This window comes from Leuresthes tenuis, unplaced genomic scaffold (assembly GCF_036924035.1).
Source record: "Leuresthes tenuis unplaced genomic scaffold, fLeuTen1.0.hap1 SCAF_19, whole genome shotgun sequence".
Classification (NCBI taxonomy): domain Eukaryota; kingdom Metazoa; phylum Chordata; class Actinopteri; order Atheriniformes; family Atherinopsidae; genus Leuresthes; species Leuresthes tenuis.
The window spans coordinates 10,805,645-10,833,048 of NW_027325373.1; the positions used below are offsets into that span (position 1 = coordinate 10,805,645).

Below are 27,404 nucleotides of genomic sequence, written 5' to 3' on the forward strand. Positions count from 1 at the left end.
CGAAATGGATCTATTCATGCAGCGGCTCTGTCCTCCCGTAAGGACCATAACGCCCTTTGTAGGGGGCTCTGTGGTACCCGAGTGCTGCTTTAAACAGCAGCACTGACATGGAAACCCCCTTACAGCTGCAGAACGATTTCTTTCCAGAGCAGCAGTTCCAGCACTGTAAGTACCAACACTACTGCGGGCGGGAGGATCGGCTCGGCAAGCAGCACGACCAATGCTGCACCTGCAATAGCTGCACCTGTGATGCGAGAAAAAGCCTCGTCTTTCGCGGGACGTCGCCGACCACTGTGGGAACTTTGAGGACACCTTCGGAAACGTCTTCGAGACAAGGTTGTCAGTACAGCGTCTGCGAGTTCACACCTTCTAGTCATGGTAGTTCATCCAGACATCATCATCCTCACCATCAGCAGCAGCATTGCCGCGATCGGCAGCGGGGCAGCCTGGGCAGCAGCCACAGAGACAGTAACTCCTACAATGAAATAGCCATGAGCAGCTGCAGATACAACGGCGGCGTAATGCGGCCGCTGAGCAACTTGAGCTCGTCCCGCAGAAACATACACGAGTTTGATTCCGAGTCCCAGCCATTGCAGCCCATCTCAGCCGCAGATGCGTCGGACACTTTAGTATCCAAACCGGAGAATAATTCCACTACACTGATGCCTTACGCATCGGGAGACGGAGGAGGAGGCTGCAGCCACAGCAGCGGCAAATCGGGGAAAAAGAAGAACCAGAACATTGGGGAAAAGCTGGGGCACAGGAGGGCCCTGTTTGAAAAAAGAAAGCGCCTCAGCGACTATGCTTTAATCTTTGGGATGTTTGGAATCGTTGTTATGGTTATAGAGACTGAACTCTCATGGGGAGCCTATGGAAAGGTGCGTATTTGCTCAAAGTCCGTGTCTTGCAGTCCCATCCAGACTAGAGTTAATTTAGAGGCTCTCCTGCTCTCTGCCTGACGGAGCATGTCTTTTACATTAGACAACTTCTTCTAAAAGTGTGGAGAAGAATCATTCACTTTAGCGGCAGAAGTCTGGGCTTTCTGCACCGGGCAGCGTCCCAAACAGTCTAGCCTGTCCTAAAAAAATGCAGGCCAAAAGGCCCACTGCTGTCCAACCATGAAGGAGACCCCCAATGATTTTGATAACAAGCTGCAGTGTCAGAGTTAGTTACAGTCTACTTTAACATGCATATCGTTTTGTCACTCAGATTAGTTCACCATGAAAGAGTATGATTTTGTGTCATGATGTTTTGTCTTGTATGTTTTTTTTTGTTCTTGCTCTTTTGCAGGAATCCCTGTATTCATTAGCTCTAAAATGCCTCATAAGCCTTTCTACAATCATTCTCCTGGGGCTGATTATCATATACCATGCAAGAGAGATACAGGTAATGTTGAAACCATTATTATTGTCTTATTCCTTTTCTGAAGAACAGCACATGTTTTGTCACGTTTAGTAAATCTTAGTTGTGACACTTTTTTAAAGACAAAACATATTCTTTTTATGGTGTTTCATTTGAAAATGTTTCTTCTACTTTTTAACTGGTGTGCCACAATTTACCAGAGTTCAGGAACCAGAAAACAAGTGTTAACTTGAAGGACTTTAGATTCCAAATTCATAAAATATGCAATGCACTGACTCTGTCTGGATAAAAATTCTCAGAAAAATCAAGTTTCAACAACTTTACAGGCCCTACAAATAAAAAGTATGTTTGTTTCCGAACTATTCAGTTTACTAAATATCAAGAATCAGTAAACCTGCCTAATAGGGTGAAGGTTTTTTGCACCGCAAAATAAAAGGCACATCATGCACATAAAGATTAAAAAACTCCTTGTGGGGCTCAGCAGCTCACTGATGTATCAAACTCTCCCGAGACGTTCCAAGACAACACTTTCATGACCTTGCCTTGGAATGTTGTTGCATTACTTGCAGCTCTTCCTGCGCTTCAGCACTCGTGTCTTCATTGTGTGGTGGCAAAATTAATGGTCCGACATACACTGCCAGAGAGGTTTTGTGTATGAGGCATCCTTTTCTGTTTCTAATCAATTCAATTGAAAAAATTTTTTTTAAATGACTTGAAAAGAAATACAACTCTTGCATTTTCTTGAAAATGATGTGACGGCGTATTTAATCAAACTAATGGATTTTCTTATGTTTAAACAAAATGGTAATTTCTGAAATGTCTTCAGCTAAACTCTGTAAGCTGATCCACCTGTTTTAATCTGCTCTTTACTTTGTGTACTTGAAGAAGTGGAATTCAATTTTTGTGAAACAAAATCTTACACACTTAGATAAAAGGATTAGGGCTCCTATCTCTTGGATTTGAAGATGCGTTATCTGTAGTGTTCATTGTTCTTGTTGGTATATTTAGAAGTTGTAAGTCTCAGGAGAGACTCAGTCATTGCAACGTGTCACTTCTTTCAGATCTCATCAGTTGTAAACCTTTATATGGGATGATAGCAAAGCACAGACATCATTACCATAATTCATTGCACAACAAAAGCTTTCCGTTGCACACAGGTCCCAGTAGCTCATAATAAAATCGAAAGCAAACTGGAAGTTTGCATAGTATTAAATCCATTCATTCTCCCTTTGAATCTGCAAATTGTACTCAAATACTGCATGAATTACTAAATCCAGAGCTTTATCTTGGTTTTCTTGTACGGATACAAAATAATCTAACAATTTAGTTGTGATGTAGAGCCCTTTTAGTGAGAATAACAGCACTGTGTTAAATCAGTTCTGCCTCAGCCATGCATTCATCAGTTTGCTTGGGCACAAAATTGTGCAACCTGTTTTGTTCTTGTAATGATACAACATTGCATCTGTGTTTCCTGTATAAATGTGGAATTGATGAGTTTTTAAAAATGTAATCTTTTTTTCTTTGCATGTTGAAAATGGCTTCAAAGCCCAATTGCTCCCACCATTGCAGGCAAGCTCAAATGCTAATTTTAGCTCTGAAACAAGCTCTTCTATCCATTCCTTTATTGTCAGCCACTGCATATTTACCTCACAGGAAGGCTGCTCAAACCTCTTTGATCCAGGTTCTTCTGACACTCACGTCAATATCCAGAGCATGTTTCACACTAGATAGCTCTCTCTTCTGGATAAAGACGTTTCCTCATATGCTGACCTAGAAAACTTTATTACAGCAGTTGTTTGTCTCAGAGATATTTACTGCAGTTCACTTTTCACTACCTATCCCAAATGGCTCAACTCACAGGTGAATCATAAAATATTAACACATTGTCACAGTCTTTTAGACTATTGCTTTTGTATACATCTTGAAGATGAACAAGATGATGGTAACCTCTGTCCTTCAAATCATCAACTCCCCCAGGAAGTAACTATCAACCAGTTCCTGAAACTGCCCCAGTCTTACTATTTAAGTCCATCTCGCAGTGTTTTCACAGCAGCTTCCACCACACCAGCTGCTCCTTTTCTTCCCCGCCTCAGGGTACTTTGTGCTTGTTGCTAGTCTGTCATTATTGGGTTCCCGGAGACTGACATATGTGCTGGCACACACACTCACACACAGAAACGACAGCACGGATGAGTTCATTCCAAATCCATCTTGCTAATGACACACAGGCAAACAAAGAATCACTGATGTGTGTGTTTCCTTCTTGTTTTCTCAGCACTTCTGTCTCTTGTTTCTCCCTGCAAAACATATGATAAACTGTATGGTTGAAAGCATTTGATTAAAGGAAAAAAAAAAGAGTTTTATCTCATCTGTTGGCAATTTGAAGTTGGATTGAGTAAAATGAGCACAGTCCAGAATTAAGTCCTCAAAACGAAATTATCACAGAGTATCATGTTTTTTAGCACTTAATGAAGGTGCTCCTTATAATAGATTATTATTATGAGAGAGAGTTTGACTTCCAATTCCTTTCATTCTTTCTTTCTTTCTTGCTGAGGCCTTTCTTGCTGAGGCCTGTCTCACATCTTCCGGAAGACTGTTCCAGATTTTAGGAGCATAAACCTGAAACGCAGGCTCACCTTGTTTAGTCCGGACTCTGAGCACCACCAGGAGACGCCTCCCTGAGGTTCTCAGAGTCCGAGTTGGTACATATGGCTCTAACGTGTCAGAGATGTACTTTGGCGCTAGACCATGAAGAGACTTGTACACCAGCAGAGCTGTTTTAAAGTCTATTCTCTGAGTGACAGGAAGCCAGTGCAGAGACCTGAGCACTGGACTAATATGGTCGTATTTCCTGGTTCTAGTCAGGACTCGAGCAGCAGTGTTCTGGATGTACTGCAGCTGTCTTACAGCTCGTTTAGAGAGCCCAGTGAGCAGGCCGTTACAGTAGTCTAACCTGCTGGAGACAAATGCATGGATTAGTCTTTCTAAGTCTGGTTGAGACACTATTCCTTTGATTCTGGCAATGTTTTTTAGATGGTAGAAAGCTGCTGATTTTATTGATTTAATGTGGCTGTTAAAGTTCAGGTCTGAGTCCAATATTACCCCTAGATTTCTAACTTGATTATTAGGTTTTAGAGAGAGAGTCTCAAGGTGACTGATAACACTTTCTCTTTGTTTCTGTGGGCCACAGACAATGATTTCAGTTTTGTCTGAGTTTAGCTGGAGAAAATTGATTTGCATCCACACACTGATCTGTTTGATGCAGTGACACAATGTATCTACAGGCCCGTGTTCTCCTGCCGCCAATGACACATAGATCTGAGTGTCACCTGCATAGTTGTGGTAGGACGCATTATAGCTGCGTATTAGCTGGCCTAATGGGAGCATGTACAGATTGCATAATAGGGGTTCCCAAAATAGACCCCTGGGGAACCCCACAGGTATAAGCTATTTTGTCTGAGACACAGTTACCAATTTCAACAAAACACGTCATGTTTTTTTTATGACAATTGTAAACAGTCTGAAACAGAGACAAGCGGTTAATCCTCAAAGTGGAGTAGCATGGACAAGTGAGTTTAATTTACGTCATAGCGTATCAGTTGAAATAGTGCAAAAAGTCAGAAAGGAGAGCAGAAGGATAATACTGAAATCAAGGCACTAAAACTGCCCTCATCGCATATGCCTTAGCCAAATATGTATCAGATTACCCTCACCCCCTACTTCTTACATTACAGATCTAAAGTCTCTGTTCGCAATTGAGATATCTTGGTGATGTCAACTGAGTAATTTTTACAGGAAAGTTTTCCCACAGTAACAGAATATATTATACAACAGTTTGCGTAGGAATTACAATGTTCCTAGTGACTGGTGCTGATTGATTGGCAGCAGTGTGAAAAGTAGATCCGACCCTTAATTTGACTGACAACTGAGTATTATTGTTACTAATGTAAAACTCCTTTAAATGTAAAGGTACTGCAAGGAAAATCCCACTTAAGTTTATACAGAGGTAAAAAAAATTTAAAAAAGCAAAGTTCTCAATGCAGAGAAACTGCCCCTGTAAATGTAATTCTATGCTGTGTTAAAAATAATTTGAAAAAATGATCATTTTTTTAAACAGCAAATTAATTAGTTACCTGTTAATATTTTCTCAATAAATAACAGCATTTGAGAGAATATAACAATATAACAATGAGACATTTCATAAAACATTCCAGCCCATATAAACTAGCACACATACAATTTTGCCTCCTTAAACATGAACCTGCAGACACAGCAATATTACATTTACTGTCATTCAGTTTAATGTGATGTTGCCTTGTCCCAACCCTGACTCATTTCTGTTTAGGCTCTTCAAAAACCTAACGTGTTTGCAGTGTTGCAAAATGGACTGCAGCGCCTGAAGTGCACTTTTTTCACTCCTGCAGTGAAATAGATTATGCATGCACATTCATGTGTACTCACAGATGCCTGTCAGATGTAGAGGCATAAGTCAGGATGATGAAATGTTTCCCCACCATTTCCAGCCCTCCTAAAACCGATTTCCTTGTCGTGCTCTGTGAAGACCATGGCCTCTAATTTTTACAGGGTTTCACAACACAGAGTTTTTCTCCTCAGAGTGACTGAACATTCAAAAGGTCAGGTCAGACAGGATAGAAGTTGGATACCAGCTGTCATTTTAATTGTTTAGGGATACTTCTGTTGTGCTGCACTGCCAGTGATGTGTGACCTACTGAGCCAAGTGTAGAAACAAAGCAAGGCTACGCGTACGTGTTGTGCTGAACGGCCTTAAATCAATCCCATTCAGTGTCTGCTATGGGAAAATTACATAGATATTTAACACTCTCTTTTTATGGACAGTAAGTGTTGTTCAGCAATTAAAAGCAGTATTTTTTTGTACCTCCTCTCAAGGTTGTTGCAAATTTTCTTTACAGCTTGCCACTCAAGCAATTTCATGACGTTAAAATTTGTTTCTTGAGCTGGAAAACGGCAACTTGATGCACAGCACGAGTACAAAAAAAAAAAAGGTTACACTCTGTAGCTCTTTCCTAACTTTGATTTGTCATTGTCAAAGCTTTATATGCACTCAGAACTGGGAGTCTCTTCTGGCTTTGAGACAGTTGTTGTGCTCAGTCTTGTCCCAAGCAGACACAAACTGACATTTAAGTTTTCTCCTCTGACATCAAAGGCTCTTTGCTGAGGGGCATTTGTGTTAAGGACGTTGCCGCGTCTCTCCACCTTGTGATGACAGTTCTGCTGAGTTTTCTTAAATGAATGCAAAACACTTTGGAGGCTGCTCTGTCTTTGATTAAAGTCAGTGCTGATGTTTCACGGTCGCATGACATTACATTTTACAATCAGAGGAAAAGATAGCACAACAAAGCATCCAAACTTGTGCCAGCAAATCCCGCCAAAGCTGAACTTGGCTGCGCTTCTCAGATTGCCCCTGAGTGCTGTGTATGTGTCAGAGATATGGTGCAACTGCAGGAGACACTCTGCATTCTCAGAGGAAAATCTGTCCCCTACCTGAGACTCCAGACTGGAGTCAGATAACCACCACTGGCTGGTGACCTCAGTGTTTTCACTGAACATACAGGCTTTCAGGGGCAGAGATACCTAGCCTCCCAAAGAGCTGAGAATCCTAAAGATTATTTATTGATGGTATTTACGAGTTTGTGCCCTGCATGTGACTTTAAACATTCAGATGATTTTAGATTATTAATGTGTGCAACTTGCCTGCAACCACTGCACTTTTAAAGATGGGAAGATTTGTATTGGCTTTAAATTAGGCTTTGAGACATAGAAGAAATGCATATGCAAATTTGAGACTTAATCTCCGAAATAAAAGCATACTGAATCTACTGCAGCCTCAGATTTACTAAGCAAAGTGGCCTCTTAGTGGCTCACTTTGATATCATAAATAAAGCATTGCAAGAATGTCTAATTGGACTGAGCCTCTTAACCTAATTCACTAATTAGATTGAGTGATTTCATTCTCAGTGACAAGATATATGTTCCCATCTCCACATTACACAGATTAAATATTGAGCTGCACTCCATTAGATATATTGGGAGTAGTGAAACCAGTAACTAACCCAGCTAGCATTGTGGGTGAGCTCCTCAGAGACTGCTCAGTGTGTGTGTACATGCAGGGAATAAGCTTAAGACATATTCAGCTGTACCGCCTCTCAACCTGACATGAATAAACCTTTCTAATGATGAGAAAGGGGCATGCACTCCAAGTGATTAGACTGCATTTGGAGTCCATCAGAAAACAAGCTGAATGTCCAAAAAAAGCCTGGGGTGCCTGGATCTGTTCTTATTAAGAAAAAGTGACTGTATTAGCTATCTGTCCTATTAGCTTTGTGTCTTGCAAAGCTCTTATACTTTATTGTCACTGCGAGGGTAGGATTTTTGGAAAGGGAGATCATTTTGAACAGTGTTTACTTCTCCAATGAGCTGGTTGAGAGTTAACGCTTCCAGTTAAAGGTTGGCAAGCATCATCTAATACATAAACATGTGCAGATTTGTCTGTGCATGTTCAGTTAGCAAAAACGGTCTAAAGGTTCAATAAAACCAAAACAATTATTTCACTTTCATGTAGATAATTTTTCTATTTATCCAGTGGAGGGTTTTGGTTTTTGTTCTGTTACACAATAACAACTGTCCTATTTCAACTATTGGCTGTGCTGAAAGCATATACATTTTTAATTTATGTCAGTTAGGTTTAAGCAAATTTAAAAAAAGACACTTTCTAGCTCAAGTCACTAAAGATACTTAGATGTTTGAGTCACCTGATGTTACCTAAAAAGCAATAATAGGACAAGAGTTTTACTCCACTACATCCCTTTTAACAGACCACCTGGAGTGGAAGCAGGTTGGTTTGATAGAAAAAGGATCACTTCTAAACACTGCACAGACAGTAGAAAGGAAACTTTTACCAGCATCTAATTTCAGCATAATGCACGCCTCCACCACATCATACGGTGTCACAATGTTTTGCTTTTTAAATGTATTTCTGCTGCACCAGCCTAGCTTTACAAACTCAAAACTAATGCTCCCATCAGCCTCTCACAGTGACTCAGGCACCCATGTTAAAATACTCCAACTTGTAACAACATAACAGGTTAATTGTGTTAATTGTTCATGACAAGCCTATGTGAATTGATTTTAATTCACCAAGTTAAACTGTGTCAAATCTGAATGTTATATTAATATTGTGATATTTAAGGGTGTGAGCAGTCTAAATGGCACATGAATGCTCTGGTTGTTGTTGAGCATGCATGGTGTCTTTGAGTTCTTAGTCAGATCCCTTCCTGGCTTCAAAAACTCAAAATGCTGAATGCAAAACTTGACATCAGAATGAGCATTCACAAACCAGTGGGTGATTACCTGCTGAACGCATCCATCTTTTATATAGTCTGTAGTTAGCCTTTCAAAAATGCTAAAATAAGTGGTGAATGTGATGGTCTGTCATGCTGCGACTGTATAATGTTTGTATCAGATGTTTCTTGACACCATGTATACATATAATCTCATTGTTTGTTACGTTGAGTTTGGTGTCCTCTTATCATATAGTGATGCTTTTTCAGTAATTTAGAAAGGCTGTATAATATGCCAAACCACGTTCTTTTCCTGACCCTTACCAGCTAGTTTTGTGGCCTAAATCAAACTAAACCTGCTTAACACAGTAACACAAGAAGTCCTCCAACCTAAAGCACCATTTTCAACCCATACAAGTGTTTGTGAAATGACGTTGATGAGCATTTTACCTTTGAAAGTCCCCAAGTTTGCATAAGAGAGTTGGACGGGGGTTGGATGGAAAAAGATTTAAGACTTTTGTTTAATTTTCATTCACTGTTTATTTTCACCCAATTCCTTTTATTTGATGTTTGGTTAAGCTAAAGCCTCAAACTGCTTGCTTAGAGGAGAAAGTCATGGTAGGCGCTAGAGTTTACTGATACATCTAACACAAGTAAGAAAGAGAGAGATTTCACATGATCATGCTCATTTTTTAAAATGTAACTACAAGTAAAAATATCTGCTTCCACAAACAATCTCTAGAGTTGTTTCTAATAAGACAGTCACTAAAAATCACTTGTGATTTGTTCTCGTACCTGTTTAAGAGTGTGTTTATGAAAATGTAGTGATTTTATCTGATCAAAACCAATTCATTTGGGATATTTGGAATAATTTGGCCTTCTCGAAACCCTCTTTGTTTTATGTTGTCTTAGAAATTCTCTTATCAAAGTGCACTTACCCGAAGGTCAGTCGTCAGATCTCTGGGGGAAATCTCAGATCTCTTCCAGTGGTTGTCAAACATGTTTTTAACTTTGATTAAGAAGGTTTCATGCATTCATAAAAATGTATTTTAAATGATTCATCAAAGATCCTGCAAGTATATTTCAAAATTCCATGGCACTCGATGTCTTTCAGCATAATTTGAAATGCACAAAGTGAATTTGGGGTTACTTTTTCAATGCAGAAATAGTTTCTTCTTCGTCTCTGTCATAACTGCCGGTTCTTCTGCTGGCATGGAATATTTCATCCTCTGAGGTAAAGGGCCCTTGAGTATTGTATTTCAGGTCATCCATTACCATAATTGCTTTTACTCACCAAGTAGGCTTTCCTTATGTAACCTGCCTTTAATGTTTAATCACATTGTTTTGAGGTAACAAACTTCGTAACTGCTTTTGACAGGAACGGTTTGTTGTGTAAAATGTCAAATAAAACGTGGCTTGTGCTGTGTGCAAACAATAGATAAAGGCGCTTTCAGAGCCTTAATTCTTTAAGTAAGAAACTGTAGTCGAGTGCAGTCACAGCTTGTGTTTCCATGTCTACATTACACTCACTTGGAAAGCCAAACAGGGTGAGCTGTGGTTAGAGTTACACACATCCCTGACAGATGTCAGTTTGTTAAAGCAGCTCGGTGTCACTCATTTAAAATGAACAACTGCCGCTGAAAGTTTAATACGTACTTTTCGCTGTGTTTGGGGGAAACTTTGATTGTGGCTGTTGAATAAATGTAAATAAGCTGCAGTGGCTTTGTGGGACAGTTGTACCATTTGCTCAGGGACATGTGTTAGTCGTTGCTTGCTCTGTATTGTTTGTAATGCGCCAGCTTGTTTACGGTTTATATTTTTGGTGCAGAAGCCTTTTGCCATGTAATTGGCTCAGAAGCTATAATGAGCATGTAGTGTTCAGTGAGAGTGTGATAATGTGGTGCAGTTTAAAAGTTGCAGTTTCAAGATGTCTTTGAAGCTGTCAAACTGTGGTATGTGGAGCATTCATGTATGTCTGTGAAAGAAGTGGCAGTGCACAGAATTATAGATTTTTCCACACGCTTTCTTCCTCCTTGAGTTGATCACATTTTATGAGAGAAAGATTACTATTTCAGTAATTCCATTTTTTATCAGAGCTAAATTTATAATCTAGGTCACCAATCCCATTAGCCCCTCAGGAGTAGGACAGTTCTTTACTTCTGTAATGAGAAATCTCAAATTGGACTAAATGGAGGGTTGTTGGAAAATTGCCGAGCCACGATGTGCCTGGAATCTGTGCTGAATATTATGAACATTTATTTGTTGGGGTAAAATGCTGTTTTTACTGAAAAATTAAGTGGATTACTGTATTTCAGACTTCCTGCAAATGATCTATAAGAAGGTTGCAGAGGGAAGCTCAGTTTTTCAATTAGATTCAATGTATTCATTTTCTATAACTTCTTAATATAATTCAGTGTCATGGGGGATAGGCTGGAGCCTCTCCCAGCTGCCACTGGGCAAGAGGCAGGATATACCCTGCCTAACTTTACCTGCATGTTTTTGCATGGTGATTGTTTTTGGATAGTGGATGTTCTCCCAGCAAATTCCACACAAAATGCCCAAGCCAAGATTCAAACTAGGAACCCTCTTATTGTGAGGTGACAAGCACAGACCACCACACCATAGTGCAGCCCTCAATTCAATTCAGTTTTACTAATATAAAATCCCAACAAATGTCATCTATAGGCGCTTCAATAATACAGTCCAATTCAAGTCAATTATAATCCAGTTCTTGGTGGGGGAAGGTCTCCATGAAAGCCTGGGAAAATTACACAAACAGCATCCTAAAGCTAAACAATAGTTTTTTGGATTTTTTTTGCCTAAATCTAATCAAATAGATTGAAAATTTAAAAAAGAAAAAGAAATGCCACTGAAAATAAACAAGCCTTTAAAAAACAACAACAATGGTACCACACTGTGCCAAACACTAGAAATGGCAGAAAGCATGACCAACTACACAAAGAAAGAAAATAATGACACCAGTTGAGACATGTCCTCCAGTGTCATGGGTTGAAAGTCCCTGCAGGTCAGACCAAGTATAAAATAACATTTCTTCCTTTGTCATGCCATTAAGTTTGCAATCAAAAAAAGATTTTATAGGAAAGATAGGTATGGAGCTACAAAAAAATTAACAAATAAATTAGTGATTAAAATGTGAACGTGTTTGGTTTGTTGTTGAAATAAATGTTGTGGGCAGACGTCAATCAGATGCATGGGTTCCGTGTCTTAATCTTAAAGATTTTGATTAGATTTTGAAAGCAATTTTTTAAATTCTTTTCCACTCTTTTGTTATGAAATACACAAATTAAAATTCAGAATTTACTATGTAATAGTTTAAGATATAGAATGTAAATTAAATCAATCAAACCACTTTTGCTGGGTTAAGAAGCATCCAGACATAAACTAACTGGCCAAAATACATGTTGGTTCGCTATTTTGTAGCCATCATTGAGGGATTAATATGTTATGCACTGTGGATCTGTGTTGCTGTACAACTAGATTGCAATATATTACAGGTCAGGTTTTGTTTAGGCATATTTTATACTCAACTTGATGTTAAGTACAGCTGAATGATACAAAAACTTTAGTTTGTGAAAAAAACTTAAGGCTCGAATGCAAAACAATTAATTCCAACTTGCTTTCCAGCAAAAACAATATATATCTTTGCTGACCTCACACATGAAAATGTTTGTACAATCTGTAAAGCTTGATGAAAGCTGGGCTGAAAGCTGAACTGCACCGTATTGCATTTAGCTATGTTAAGTTATAAGCAAAGCTATTGTACTGTATATGCATATTTTCATTGTACAGCTAGAGAAGTCACTGGACATTCCATGATTCATTACCAAGCATATTAAGAGGGTATCAATGGTGCAGTTTTTCTTTTTTACTCTCCTTTTAACTGCCGTCTGCTCTCGTGGCAAAAACAGCCGCAAGGAAATCTCCCTCACTTTTGCTGACAGCAGCATTTTGTGAAATATCTACTGCCACTTGTGATGGCCTACACAGGCAGAGGACCTTGACGTGATTAAGTGCATGGGGCAGGAACAGCTGTGGAGGAATATCAGTGTGGTTTGTCAGAGAGGGGAAGTTAATATGGCTCAATAACAATTAATCTGCAACCCAAACCAGCAAACATTAACCTCCCGTAAGAGGAGTAAGATTGAGACAGTCTGTCCTCAACCATAAGCATACTCTGGGATCATGTGAAAGAGGAGGTGACAGCAGTGATGGGTTCAGCCAACAGTTCAGGGTGAAGGGAATCTTCTGAGTGAAGATAGCGGTAGATTGGTTTGAAAGTGATGAAGAGGAAAGAACGGTTGAACAAGAAGAGGGAGCAGCAGCGCCAAAGTGACGATGTGAGGAAGCTGCTGTATATGACAGAGGACAGGAAGGAAAAGAGTGATGAGGGCTGTTGAAATCCATTCCCACACAGGTCCCCAATGAATGAGCCTACCTTCTGTCTGGATTGGCCAGGCAATCATTACCTTATGCTAATGTGGAGCTGGCAGATGTTCTCATCAGAGAAACGGTCTGAAGTTGAAAATGTTTACTGAGGGTTATGCTTGACGTAACACTTTTTATTTTGTCTTAAAGCACCTAGATATATGTTTTTGGTAGAATTCGTGGTTCCTTCATTCATTCATTCTTTCTTTCTTTCTTTCTTTCTTTCTTTCTTTCTTTCTTTCTTTCTTTCTTTCTTTCTTTCTTTCTTTCTTGATGTAAGCTTGAGATCATGTAGAGCTGTCATAATATCTCATTTTCACAACACCATCATCATGGGCCGAAGCATTCACATTAACGTAATTATACTCAAAATAGAAGGCAGGACAGGTTAAGAAAAGTGTACAAAATCCAGTCTGCATTCAAAAATAGTAGCTGTTATCAGACCACAATACTATTATATGTGTATTATCTACACAATTTTGATTTATGGTTGTCATTAGTATTGGAGCATTAAGACACCTGTATCATCACCTGATTTTTAAAAGAACAAAAGGTTCTTAAAAACCACAACAAACATGTAAACCTATAAAATGCCTTGCTGCTGTTAGAAAATACGTTCAGAACATCAAAGGCCTGATGTTTAGGTCTTGTAGCCATCTAATATTCTCATAGATGATTTCTTGCCCACACGTGTCGTATAAAGTATTTTTCATTCTGTGGTGCTACCTCTCCTACAAATGTTGCTCTGAGGACATGTCTTCAAGTAATGTGGCTCATATATGACTTTATGACTTGCTCTTGAATGGGTTTTAATGATTTCCTGCAGCTCGCTGTGTCAGCATGATGAACATGTTTCTGCCTTTCACCCTTCATCACCTCACGGGGCGCTTTCCTTGCAGCTTTTCATGGTGGACAACGCAGCTGATGACTGGAGGATAGCCATGACATATGAGCGCATCTTCTTCATCTGCCTGGAGATCCTGGTGTGCGCCATTCACCCCATTCCAGGGAACTACACTTTCACCTGGACTGCACGCTTGGCCTACTCCTACGTCCCATCCAAGACGGATGCAGATGTGGACATCATCCTGTCCATCCCCATGTTCCTGCGGCTGTACCTCATCGCTCGAGTCATGCTGCTGCACAGCAAGCTCTTCACCGATGCCTCCTCCCGCAGTATCGGTGCACTCAATAAGATTAACTTTAACACTCGCTTTGTGATGAAGACCCTTATGACCATCTGTCCCGGCACTGTGCTCCTGGTCTTCACCATCTCGCTATGGATCATTGCTGCGTGGACAGTGAGAGCTTGCGAGAGGTGCCTGGATTAGTTTCTCCTGCTATGCTGAGCCTCACTGCATGAAACATAGATAAGGGATAAAAATAGATAGATACACACTTATAAACTCCCACTGTATCCGAGCATAAGATTTTCCCCGCACAGACCTGACAAAATATTTAATGCCACATGTTACATTATGTTAAAACCCACTGTTTTTCTGTGTTTCTTAATAGGAGAAAAAGTAATTTAGCTGAAGTTGCAGCACATCAGTTCCATTGAGGTTGGTTTATTTGTTTTATTTATTACCTATTACAGGTACCATGACAACCAGGACATAACCAGCAACTTTCTTGGAGCCATGTGGTTGATCTCAATCACGTTTCTAACCATTGGATATGGAGATATGGTCCCACACACATACTGTGGAAAAGGAGTCTGTCTCCTAACAGGCATTATGGTGAGAACAGCAGACCGAGTGCATCAAAGTTTATTTATTATTTATTGATAATTAAAAGTCCACATTGTGTATTTGTGTCCACTTAGGGTGCTGGCTGCACTGCCTTGGTGGTAGCTGTGGTGGCAAAGAAATTGGAATTAACCAAAGCTGAAAAACATGTCCACAATTTTATGATGGACACCCAGCTAACAAAAAGAGTAGGTGGCTGATCCAACACTCGTCATCACAGATTTTTCCCCTCTCAGCAGCCCTGAATAAATGTCTCATTATATCTTTTGTACTTGTAGGTGAAAAACACAGCTGCGAATGTTCTCAGGGAGACGTGGCTTATCTACAAGAACACCAAACTGGTGAGGAAGATGGACCACGCTAGAGTCAGGAAGCACCAGAGAAAATTTCTCCAAGCCATTCACCAGTAGGTGCCACGCTGTAACCTCACCTTTTATTCAGCAGGATGTTCTTTTGATTTACACAAACCTGAAATCTGAATTGTTTGACACCTGTAGCAAATCCATGTGCTCTTAATGAAGGATATGTTTCATAACTAGGTTTCCCCTGATTTTAAACATGTGCTATTGTGCTGGACTGCATGCAAAATGTACACAAGAACTAAATTTATACAAATATGATTCCTGAATACATTGAAGGCACATTTACATAAAAAACAGGGTAGGAATTGTGCTTATAAGAGACATTTTATCTGAGTAAAACTCAGTTTACCTTGAAATATTCTAGAGTTACAGCAGTATCATATTGATTTTTCTCTCACTGGCCTCATGCTGTCAGGTTGACTTTTGCGTGTCGTTTTCTCAGTGAGTCAGATGTCAGACTGACCTCAGGGCTGGCACATCTGGGTTTGTACTTCTCTAGCGGTTGGTGAGACACTTACCTGTCAGCCATTCTTTCAGTGGGTCCCCAAGGAGCTCCAACTTATTCCAAAACAGTATTGATTTTAGCCTTACCTCGTTGTTGTTTTTCCTCACCCTCCAGTGCTTACCAGCACTTCTTCTCCATGGTCCCTCTCAGTACATGCTGGTTTTATCAAGATAAATAACTGCAGTGATTTTGTTAGTATGTAGCTTTGTTCTGAAGAACATCCTCTTTTCATACATTTGTTTGCTTACTGTGGTTTTACTCATGTATGTGGACCTCTGTGGTCTCCTTTGATTTGTTCATGAATTTTTTTTAACATACATTTGTGTTTTAGAGACATTAGGATTTTCAACTACAAGGAGGGGGAGCACAAATATACTCAAACTGCCTGTTGCTCCTGCTCGACCCTGCATCCAGATTAGTGAAGTTCCACAGCATTTTCTCATTGCTGCTTTCTCATGTCACCATGCCCTTGCTGCTGTATTCAGGCAATTTGCAGCAGTGATGACAATGTCTCATACCACCTTCTGTTCTCTAGGACAGCCTAATAATGGAAATTGCTCTCAGCTACAGTTTAATCTATAAAGAACCAGACTCAATGGAAAAAAGTCACGTCCAGCTCTATGTGCAACATCAGCTACTCAGCATGTTGTCTTAAAAGGATTTGGTCTTGTTCATGAAGTAGTGTTTACAGACTTTATGTGGAATTTGAAATGACATCTGTAGCCAGTGTGTGGGGTGTCATACATAATTTCTTGATTGAGATTAATTGGAGATGGTCTTGACAAGTAATGGGTTGTAAAAGGCCAAAGGGTATCTTTGACCTGTCATGAGGCAATTGTAAACATCAAATCAGATATCATCATGTTTGTGTCCTCAAGTTCGCATCAGTCAAAGTAAAGAATGTGAGCTGTAAAGTGTTGTTAAATGGACCCATAGGTGCTTTGAGGCACTGTCTTTGTCTGAGAATGTTACCATGATGGTTTGTCTCTGTGGACTGTCTGTCTCATAACCAGGATTAGGACCATAAGGGAAAAAAGGAGATCAAATTTAGAGAACGTGAGTGGCAGCATCTACCAGAACACACAAAGAAGGGACACATTGGTTTCAGGACAGAATAAGTCAGGAAACAGTGCTGTTACTGAAAAGAGTCAAGGTGACACTTTCAGGGTTTCCATTGTTGCTTTTGAATCACATTCAGAAGATGTGAATGAAAAAAAGTTTAAATTTAAAAAACTTTATCAAACTCACAAAAACTTTAATGGGTCACTCCAGATTTTCTCAGAGATTAAAGTCAATCCTGAGGAAGAGCTCTCTTCATTTTTCTCGTGTGGATGCTACCACAGTTTCTGTGGGTTTTTTCTTTTTTTCTCTCCAGCTTTGTTTCCAATTAGGACCACCACTTATTCTGCTACCCTCTGGTAAAACCAGGAAGTCTAGTTTGTTCATTCCGGACCAGTGAATGGAAACGTGTCTGATTCACTTTTCTTTTTTGTGGCTTTTTAAAAGATCTGATTTGCTTCACTAGTGAATGGAAACCTGGCTACTGTGGAGATGAGGGTTACTGCAGCAAGACTTGAGCGAACAGTTTGCCATTTGAATATGTCTACCTGATGTTATAATAATTCATTTGTCTACTTCATGTTTTCTTTTTTTCCTGTTTGTGTCGACACAATGCAATAGAGCTCGAAAGTAAGTCTTCGCCTTAAATATAGATAGAAACTTGTTGTGTGCATGCTAACGAGAGCTTGTCCTTGAACCCAATGATGTTACTAAAAAAACTACACTCCCTCATTTGATAAGTGAAATTCATGCCTTGAAAAGCTTGGATTTATTAACTGTTTCACATAACACAGTCATGATGTTGCCAGATTATTTTAAGTTGCCACAAAGGTTATTAGGTGGTTGGTCAGTTTGACAAAAACACACTTCACACGAATGTCAGATCTGAATAATCAGAGCAAACAGCTTTTTTTGACACACACTACATGTTCCAAACACCTACAAATGCATATCAAGTGAATTTCAATTATCATTGACGGAGGGTGTCTTTCTTTCCATTTCTGCATGGATGTGATGAGACTGACCTTTAATCAGAAAGCCACTGATTAAACTTGAATCCACTGTGTTTTCACATACCGAAGGATGACTGCTAGAGCTCCACACCTGACAGATCTGCCGTAGCACAAGTACATAATTTATGATATCCCTAAAAGTTATAATGTATACAATGGAGCAATCATGCTCATTCAGATCAGGGCTCAGGGTCATCTTTCGGCGAGTGGAACCATTGTAACGCCTGTTAAAGCATTTGCAGCCTCATTTCCTCCATTTCTCTGCTGGATGACACGGTAGCAGTGATCCAGGCTGGTAAACAGTGCAATAACAAGGACATACAGCTGCCATGCAAGGATAATTAGGAGAAATAGCAACAGACAGTGTTTAAACAATACTGAGGTATTTTGGATCAGACATTCTACCACACCACAGGAAGGATCCAGCCAGATGTCTTACAGAGGGTTTTAGGCCATAACAGCTGTGAAATTAAGTGTTCCTGTATAATATTATCATCCCCTTTGGGACCACTGTCCCCTTCCATCCACAAGGTTGAAGTGTGAATCATAGCAGGAAACAGGAAAATGAGTGCTTGTTAGCTCAGAGATCAGTGAACTGAAGAAACAGGAGAGCGACCCATGAGGAAGAAGGTCAGCCTCTGAGCAATCCCGTTAGTGCCGGAGTGGCAGCCTGTGAGAAGTCGACATCAAGGAAAAATAGAGGTCAATCAAGATAACTGACATACTCTACACAAATATTTGGCAAGACATTTATGAAACAATCTAAATGCCAGCATGCAGCACCAAGTTTGTCACATTTGTATTGTTGTAAAGGAGTAGAAAAGAACAGTTCGGAACTATTTTTTCCCTTTGCATATCTGAACTGTTTGGAACATGACCCTTATCAACCAGTAACCAAGAGCTTGTTGGTGACTAACAACCAACTGATTCACATCATCCAGTAAAACAACAAATGCTGATAGGACAGTCATAATAAGAAATTAAACACCATGTACAGAAAACATAGACAATAGCATGAATGGTGATAAAGGTGAAATCATCCATAGTGCATAGATCCACATTCGAACAATGAGAACATAGATGTTTGTGATCTGCATAGGTGAAAGAGTAACAGTCTCTTACACCAGCCTTACACAAACATACATTTAAAAGTATTTTCTCGGAAACGGAGGTCATGTACAAAGAAAGGAAGTCTGGATGTTTAAAAAAATATGGAGCTGCACTAACTGAGATTAGCTTAAAAGATATAGTGAGGCGCTGAAAAGCTTAGCGTAGCTGTTTCCCCCTGATGAATAGCAAGCAGATTTAGAGTGCCCATTCCAAATGAGAAGTGCCTGTGAGGAGTGATTGACTGAGGAAACAAGACAGAATTTAACTGATAGGGTGAGCATGCTTCTTCATTCTGACCTCTAGCTGCCCTGTACTTCAGCCTCTTCTGAGAGCTATCCGTCTCCTAACTGTGCATATTTCTTTCAAGGCTTACGTCAACTGCAATACCATTTAACACTGAATATCTATGATCTCCCTTGACTTTAAAGAGACAACCTCCTTCTTTGTTTCATTCACTACCTTCAATGAAAAACGTGCTACTTTGCACTACTGTTTTCTATATTTGTCTTCTCTGTATTAAGCATTTCATGGCTAAGATGTCAGGATTTTTTTGCCCCTTGCCTGTAGCTTTGCTTTTTTGACTCCTGTGGCACCCTCTGTTGGTCTAACCGGTCAGCTTCACTCCACATTCCCCTTCAGGAAGCAGAAAAGCTATCCTGCATTGCACAAGAATGGGTGCATTTTGCCTAATTTGCAGACTAATGTCCCTTTTTGATTTTCATTTATGCTTACACTTGGTTCACACACTCCCTTCACGCTCAAACTGCATTAATGCAGATAGTTCAAAGGTTTAATATGGTTATTCAATCTAAATCTGATACGTGGGCACACTTGCCACGGGATTTCGTTCTTGTGCTCGCTTTAATTTAACAAGCGGAGTGTGAAAAAAAAAATTTGATCTTGAAACCACATGTGGGTAACACTACAATACTGCACAGTTGCTGCTTCGAAGCTACACGAGAAAGTGTTTGAAAACATACTTCAAAAGCCTAATTAAATACGAGATGTGAATTATTTAAGCATGTTGTATGAAAGTAGGTAAGTTTTTTTTTCAGACTTTGCAGATGGGGTTTTTGGTGAATAAAAATGGCCCACATTTCAGTTTAATTTATCTGACAAGGTTATCTCAGAGAACAAATTAAGCCCTTCATGCCTTCTTTAGCGTGTAATGAACATTTTCAATTAGTAATGTAAAAGTCTCAAATTGTGAAGACTTCTGAGTTGTTGTTGACTTCTTTTTTTAAAGTCAATCAATCTCTTTAGGAAAATAATGTAGAAATGGGCAGATAGCTGCAATCTAAATATGAAGCATCAAGCCCAGGTTTTTACATAAAACACAGGCTGATGTATTTGGCTTTTGAGTAGCTAAACCATTTACAAGTATGGAGGAGTTGGTTTAACCAGAGGATGACTTTAAAAAAACAACAGAGAACCAACTTTGTTGTTTTGAAACCTCGTGTGTCAATCAGAAACAGGACTTCACTGCTGTCTGTACACAGCACAGGCACTCATGTGAGTCCTCCTCATTCCTTTAACACGGTTGTAAGCGTTGGTTGAGTAGGACGCAGAGCTGATCTCATTTCCCCCAATGTCAGCTCTCCCCCTCTGTGGTCTCCTTTCCACTTGCATGCAGCTCAACCAAACAGACTGACCCCTTGCAATCCCCAATTCACACGTCCTGTGCATGTCCTAGGAGTGCTCTCCGTGTGTATGCCTTGTGTGTGCACAGATCTCAACTTTCTGATAGCTTTGATTTACTGGGTTCTGAATGGTCTTGTGTTCAGATTGAGAAGTGTTAAAATGGAGCAACGCAAGCTGAATGACCAAGCAAACTCACTAGTGGACCTTGCTAAGGTAAGATAGACTGTTACAGTCTACTGCTGCATTCTTAGGTTTGCTTCACTTGTGTGAGTGAATTCAGTGCATGCTATTTCACTTACCGGTTCAGTTGTGTTTTTTTATGTAGACAAAGTCTACAGGTGTCAAATAAACAGACAGGCTTTACATCTGTGTGATAAGAGTCAGACTGTTTGAGTATGAAATAACAACCTCTCTTTATTCCACAGTGTACAAATTCCTTTCACCAGGGAATGTCCTCTTGAGAATTACTGAATGAGACAAACACAAAAGCCCTTTTACAAAAACCCAGTACTGTTTTTCACTTTGTGCATCCTCTAATATTTGTCTTCAGATGCACTAAACAGAAGCCGACAAACCTCAGGGAAAGACCAGGCAGTGCGCCAGCCTGACACAGCAGAAACAGTAACCTGAGAAGGGAGACACACTGTGATCTGATGATTCAGCCAGAAATAAAGGCAGAGAAAAAAAGGAGAGAAAGGCAGAGCGCTTTGACATTCAAAAGTACACCACAGTCAGGCTGGATTCAGGCCAGCGTGTCATGAAAGGTATTAGTTAATACTGCCTAATCATCTCAAGCTGTAAAACAGCAGTGAGAGTTGGGGTTTGATATTGGAAAGGGTTGCTAATGGCCAGTGCCAATGAGCTCTTTAGCTGTTGTTATAGGAGCCTGTGGCCATGAGAGGGCAGTGTAGCCTGTGTATTCTCAGGCTTTCAGTGGAGGGATGGAGCTGAACATGTGTTTCTTTGGAAGATGCATTGCCACTGCAGTGCTCTGTGGAATTCGTCAGATCACAATCTATCCTCTTAATTTCTTATCTCCTTTACAGTCTCTTTTTCCTCCTAAGTGATGCAGTATTTCTTTAATACTGCTTCTTTCCGCAAACCATTTTTGTCACTTTTACCATTTCACTTGAATTACATATCCTGAAATTGCCCACTGAAGCTGTTGTTTGAAACTATCTCGGACATTTTTTCCACCTTTTTCCCCTCATTAGCCTGTCCAGAAGTAGGCTGGTGTTCCCAAATTGTGGTCTTATTTCATGGCTGAAATGTATTCTTGCTCTATGACCATAATTCTCTAAATGTGACATTTGCTCCCTTGTGATTTGCTGAGCCTCAATTTATGCCATCTGTTTTTAATGTATTCTTGCCTCACTTCATGATTTACAGATAAACTTGAGTTAGTTCAGCCCCTACATTTAGGGCCATGTCTGGCTACAATAATTTCTAATTCAGATGAAGAAGAAAAGCATCTTCCTGAGACAGTAATTCCTCTAAAGCATTTGGTTGTCCACTCAAAAATGTTCACAGGGAAAAAAAATTCTGGATAAATTCATGTAAACTGAACACAGTAAAAATCTTTTCACTGTCAGGCTCACAGTTATTAGTGGTATTTTAGTACTCGCTCTTCCACATAAAAAACCTATGCCATGGCTCCTGCCTCAGATCAGAAGAAGGACAAGGTAAGTGATGGATGGCATCACCTCAAGGCTGCCAGAGATTATTTGTCCTCCACTGAATAATACCTCGGAAACCCCCTCCTGGCAGCTTATGCTTACAATCCACATTAAATGTGACATGGAATTCCGCATCTGCTGTTAGTGATTAAGAAAGACTGAACCTCAGAGATTTGACAAAATAGCAGAAACAATATGTCTTTTAAAACTGTTAACAGATGGCTGATGCATCAAAAGAGCAGAAAGCATCGTCAGCAGGGACCTTTCCTGTCTCCTCAAGGTCATAGACTAATATTCTTTGTTCTGCTTGGAAACACAAAGCTGCGTAAATCTGCCCTATTTGGTCAGTTTCAAAGAGAATGGGATGGTTCTTGAGGCTGAAACTTGTAGCCAAAAAAAAAAAAAAACAGCTTAGATGTTTAGACAGTTTTCCAGTTAGACAAAACTTCTACAAATAATAATGGATAACAGTACCATAATAAAATTATCTGCTTTAAAGTTGCTGTTTTAGGTTATTTTTCAGCTCCATTTCCAAAAAAAATATAATAACAAATGGATAACTTGTAAACTTGTCGTTTAAAAAAAGCTATGAAATCATTTAAAGGTATATTTGCAATTGAAAATAGAACATGTGAAGTGTTGAAACTGAGACGTGTTAGTGTTTTTTAAATGATTAAAAGTAGAAGAAATGTAGAAAAAAATCTTACTTTTAATTTGATGTTGTGGAAATGTTTCACTTTGATTTAGCATTACCTCCTCTTTTCACAACTTAGTGAGAGTTTGGGATCCGAGGAGATGAACTGCTCCTCAGTTTCTGTGTTACAGATACATGGGTCATATGTGACCATCAGCTGGGGGTAGGGTTGGTATGACATCCTGTACTTTACGGATTTCATTAGTTTTAAAGGTACTATACTCCTCCATTTCATGTGAATATAGCGTTTTAGCTGCTCAACAGTTCAAATCCTCCTTTTTCAAATATTTTTGTTTATTTGTTTGTTTCATAATGTTCAGTCACTGAGTTACAAATTCATATTCCACTTCTATAGTGTTTTTTTTCCCTTTCTCTCACAGTTTTCTATTGGCGAGTTTATTTAACTTGCATGAAACACTGCACTAAGGACACAAGGGGTGATATATCTAATATACCTTTTGTAGTCCAGTTTTGGAACAGTTGTAATTTCACCACAGTAAATTAGTGTTACAGTATTCTTTAATGGGGGTCAGATTCTCAGCGCAGCTTAGTTGCCTTTAGCTTAGAAACTTCCTCTTCCCTGCTTTCCTTTACCTCATGATATTGTCCATCAAGGTTAAGGAAAAATGTAATGGAATATAGTCGTAATTTGTTTATTTATGAATTTGAAATAAACATTTGGAATAAATCCAATATTTTTCATTGCATGCATTTCATGTCATTCCATAAGAGGTCTTATTTTTCTTTTTCTGACTATTTGACAATATCCTCAGCCTGTCTGGAATGCTCTTTTTTTGGAGATGTTCAACCAGGTGTTTGTTTGTTTTTTACATTGCACAACTTTTCCAGTCTTTTATTACCTTTGTCTCAACTTTTTAAATGAATTTTCAAAGCAAGTGTACTTTTTCCTTGTAAACAATAAACTGTATAAATGACATTGACAATAACATCAATAGTTTCAACATTTCTGATTTTGTCTTTGTTTTCAATTAGATATTGTCATAAATAAAATGCATGCAGGACATGTGGGAGGCACTCAGGTGATGAAGAAAACATGAACTTTAATTCAAACGTTCAAAATAACAACAAAAGGCAGGGTATTCAGTGGTCGGCTGGGGAAAACTGAGCAGTCAGGGCTACATACACACACAGACAATGAGGCAAAACTGAGAACAAAGCAATGATTGCAAGGGTTGGGGAAAAAATAACAGTAAATTGAGACAAAACTTGTTTTTGTTTGAACTCTGGAACAAAGGAAATATCACAACTCCAAACATAAACGTAAAACTAGGACAAATACGAGGTTTAAAATGTTTTGCAAATCATTGCATAATTGCTTTATTAGCATAATTTCACAGTGTCCCTGAAACAGGGTTCTAGTTCTGTTTTGTCAGCGATTAAACTGATATTTCAACTCTTAAAAATTTCACACGTTTCAGTTCTGTCTTTATATTCTGTCCACATGCTCATAGGCACGCTTAAATACTTTTTATGTGCCGTAATTGTACCCGGCACAATCAAACCCCTTCTGAGAGCAACACAACTGTTCTTTTTTGTGCTATTAGACCTTGACAGTCTTTAGAAGCAAATGCCCAATCGGGGGCAAATCTTTTTTGGGCATGGAAGTATTGTTCAAAAAGGTAAACCTATCATTTTATTACTTTTTTGTGTGCCAGATGTTTTTTATTTCTTATATCACCCTGCAGTGTGTTGAGAAAGTGTGTCTTTTTACAAAAATCTAACAGCCTCTTCTACTTCCTTTCCTCTTTTTTTCAGATTGAACTTCCAAACCACAGTTATTGAAGTGTTTCAAAAGTCTTTTCATCTACAATCTTGAGTTTTGATAATGCACACTTCCTCTTTTTTTCAGGCTGTCCATCAAAAGTTAACACCCATTTGGAAAATGATTGCATCAAGTGTGTTTCCTGTTTCCTGTTGCAGACTCAGAACATCATGTATGACATGGTATCGGACTTAAATGAGAGAGGCGAGGACATGGAGAAGAGGATTGCCCTGCTGGAGACAAAGCTGGAGACTCTACTGAGTAACTTGCAAGCTCTGCCTGGACTCATCAGCCAGGTCATCAGCCAGCAGCACAGGGACTTCCTGGAGGTGCAGCTCCAGCCTTATGACAAACACAGCCCTGAGCGCTCACAGTCAGTGTCACGAAGGAGGTCGTCCTCCACAGCGCCGCCCACCTCCTCAGAGAGCAGCTAGAGTCCAAGGGAATGCTTCCACCGAAGACTTTTGCCATCATATGGCCAAGTTGCATTTATCGTAAAGCCTTATGGTTTCAATAAGTATTATCCAAATTCTGATGACAGAATCCGAGTTACTGGGGACAATGCATTTTAATGGATAACTTCATGCTGTTATTGTTTTTTATTACCTCAAAAGATGAAGTTATCCTTGCTCTGGTGACATGACCACAAATAATGGCGCTTCCCTCAGTAAAAACTAAAGGCCTATCAATGGGGCTATGGTAAGAACTCTTCTTCATCTCTATGCAGAGGTAGCCAGTAATAGGTGTCAAGGTTACCAGGTGTGAAACTATTGCACTAAAATAGTGCTTCTCACAGACCTTGTGCTTCAGCTGGCTTGATTCAGTTGCCGTGTTCCTCAAAGCAAACTGAGAAACCACCAAGAAATCAGTCAGGGAGCATGTCAGTGACAATGAGGAAAAGCGCTGTGTTTGATGGCCTGAGCGAAGTGACAGGAAAAGGCAGATGAAAATCGATCCGATATACTGTCACTCAGAGATAACTTAAAAAGCTTGAAATGAGGAAAAAAAACATATATCTTTTAGGTTAGAAACAGCATCAACTCTAGTGGTTTTCTTTTGCAGAGTGCCCCTATAGAATGACTATTTTGGGGGGCAACACTGCAAATAATTTATTCCTCAAGTCAAACTGAATGCATCAAAACCTGTACTTGCACTTACTTTTGAATCAATGCACTTCAATGCTGACTGACATATGATATAAAGATGCATTACTCATTAAAAGACGAACATGTGAGATGTTTGGGCATGGGTTTATTATTCTCAAGTTGTGGCTAGTGTTGAAGAATCAAGTCAAAGCCCTTTTTTCTTTTTCTCACAAACCCGCATTCACATAGACCCGTATAGGTTTATAAAAATGCACTGAATGGTCATAAATTCAGTAATTACCCTTGTATCTTGCTGTGTCTCACCTCCTGTCCCTCTCTTGTGCTATTTATGCTTGCTGTCAACCCAAATGGGCAACAACAAATGCTGAACAACAACTCTAAACCATATCTACCTTTTGAAACTGAAAAGAAAATGCCTATTTTTATATATTTTCATGAGGACAAGCACACCTCTTACAAATAAACAGACAACAACGAGGAGCTATTAAGAGACAGAATCAGCATATCTAGCATATAATCCTAGATATATTGGACTGGAGTTAAGATACATAAAGTTGTTCAAAAGTTTATTTCCTGAGCATTTAGTGATTTGAAAACTTGTTCCCTCAAGGCATTAATATTAAGTGTATGACCAAAGTTATTAATGTGACCTGTTCAAGGTTCACATGGGATGGCATTGGTCAGAAAAGATCACTCACCAAGTCAGCAGCTCTGATCTTGTACAACCAGCTCATCCACTAATTTATAAGACAACCAGAAGGTAAACAAATGACAGATATACAGTCCACCAATTTTAGCAAACTAGAAACCAGTGAGGGAATATAATGTATGCGACTTAAATGATAAACAATAAAAAATACACTATTAGACAGGTCTGTGTGCTTTTTCATTGTGTGAGATGTTGTATCGAATAGGTTAAAAAGTGGGTTCGTATGTTACTGCAACACAGATGAGTAGTGTCCAAATTCCCTACAGTCTCAACTAATTTCAATGGATGTGAATACCTTTCTTTTTCTAACTGATCATTCAAGATCACAGAAATAGAGGTGTTCCTCTGTGTGTACATTGAGGGCAAATTGTGTCCTGAGCAGTAACTTCAAAACATTCTGATGTTTGTATTTTTTATTTATTACAGAGTGTATGATATAATCATTGTACCAAAAATGTCAATCAGCTGATCTTCAGCCATAGGCCCTGGACAGAGGCAAGTGGCAGTGATAAAAATGAGACAAAACCTTTACTCTGAGAAAATGCACACAATAAAACACCATACAAAATTGATTGTCTCCTATGTTACTGTACTATTGCTAAAATATTTAAGTACCTATACAACAATTCTGTACTGGAAGTAAGTGTGTTCAAGCTCTTACTTGAGTGAATATACAGAGATTTGGTCAAAAATAGCTCTCATTATGCATGGAAATGAAACAGCTTTATATTTATGAAAGCATCGATCTATAAGCAGCACTTTGATGTCAGCTGATTGAGATGGAGTCAGTTTCAGCCCTATATTGGTGGAGGAATGTAGTTCAATGCTATATCAGTCTAAAATTATCTAATAATTGTGATCATTGTGTTTT

General features: G+C 39.2%; 1 protein-coding gene across 1 annotated transcript; it reads left to right on the plus strand.

Annotated features, from left to right (window-relative positions):
• Positions 1–27,046, plus strand: kcnn2 (potassium calcium-activated channel subfamily N member 2). The gene is made up of 9 exons (XM_072372410.1): positions 1–878; positions 1,291–1,386; positions 14,027–14,445; positions 14,725–14,866; positions 14,953–15,063; positions 15,154–15,281; positions 17,423–17,431; positions 20,709–20,778; positions 24,877–27,046. Exons 1-9 carry the CDS (start codon positions 108–110, stop codon positions 25,150–25,152), a joined length of 2,022 nt encoding a protein of 673 aa, XP_072228511.1. The 5' UTR covers positions 1–107; the 3' UTR covers positions 25,153–27,046.
• The last annotated feature ends 358 nt before the right edge of the window (positions 27,047–27,404 follow it).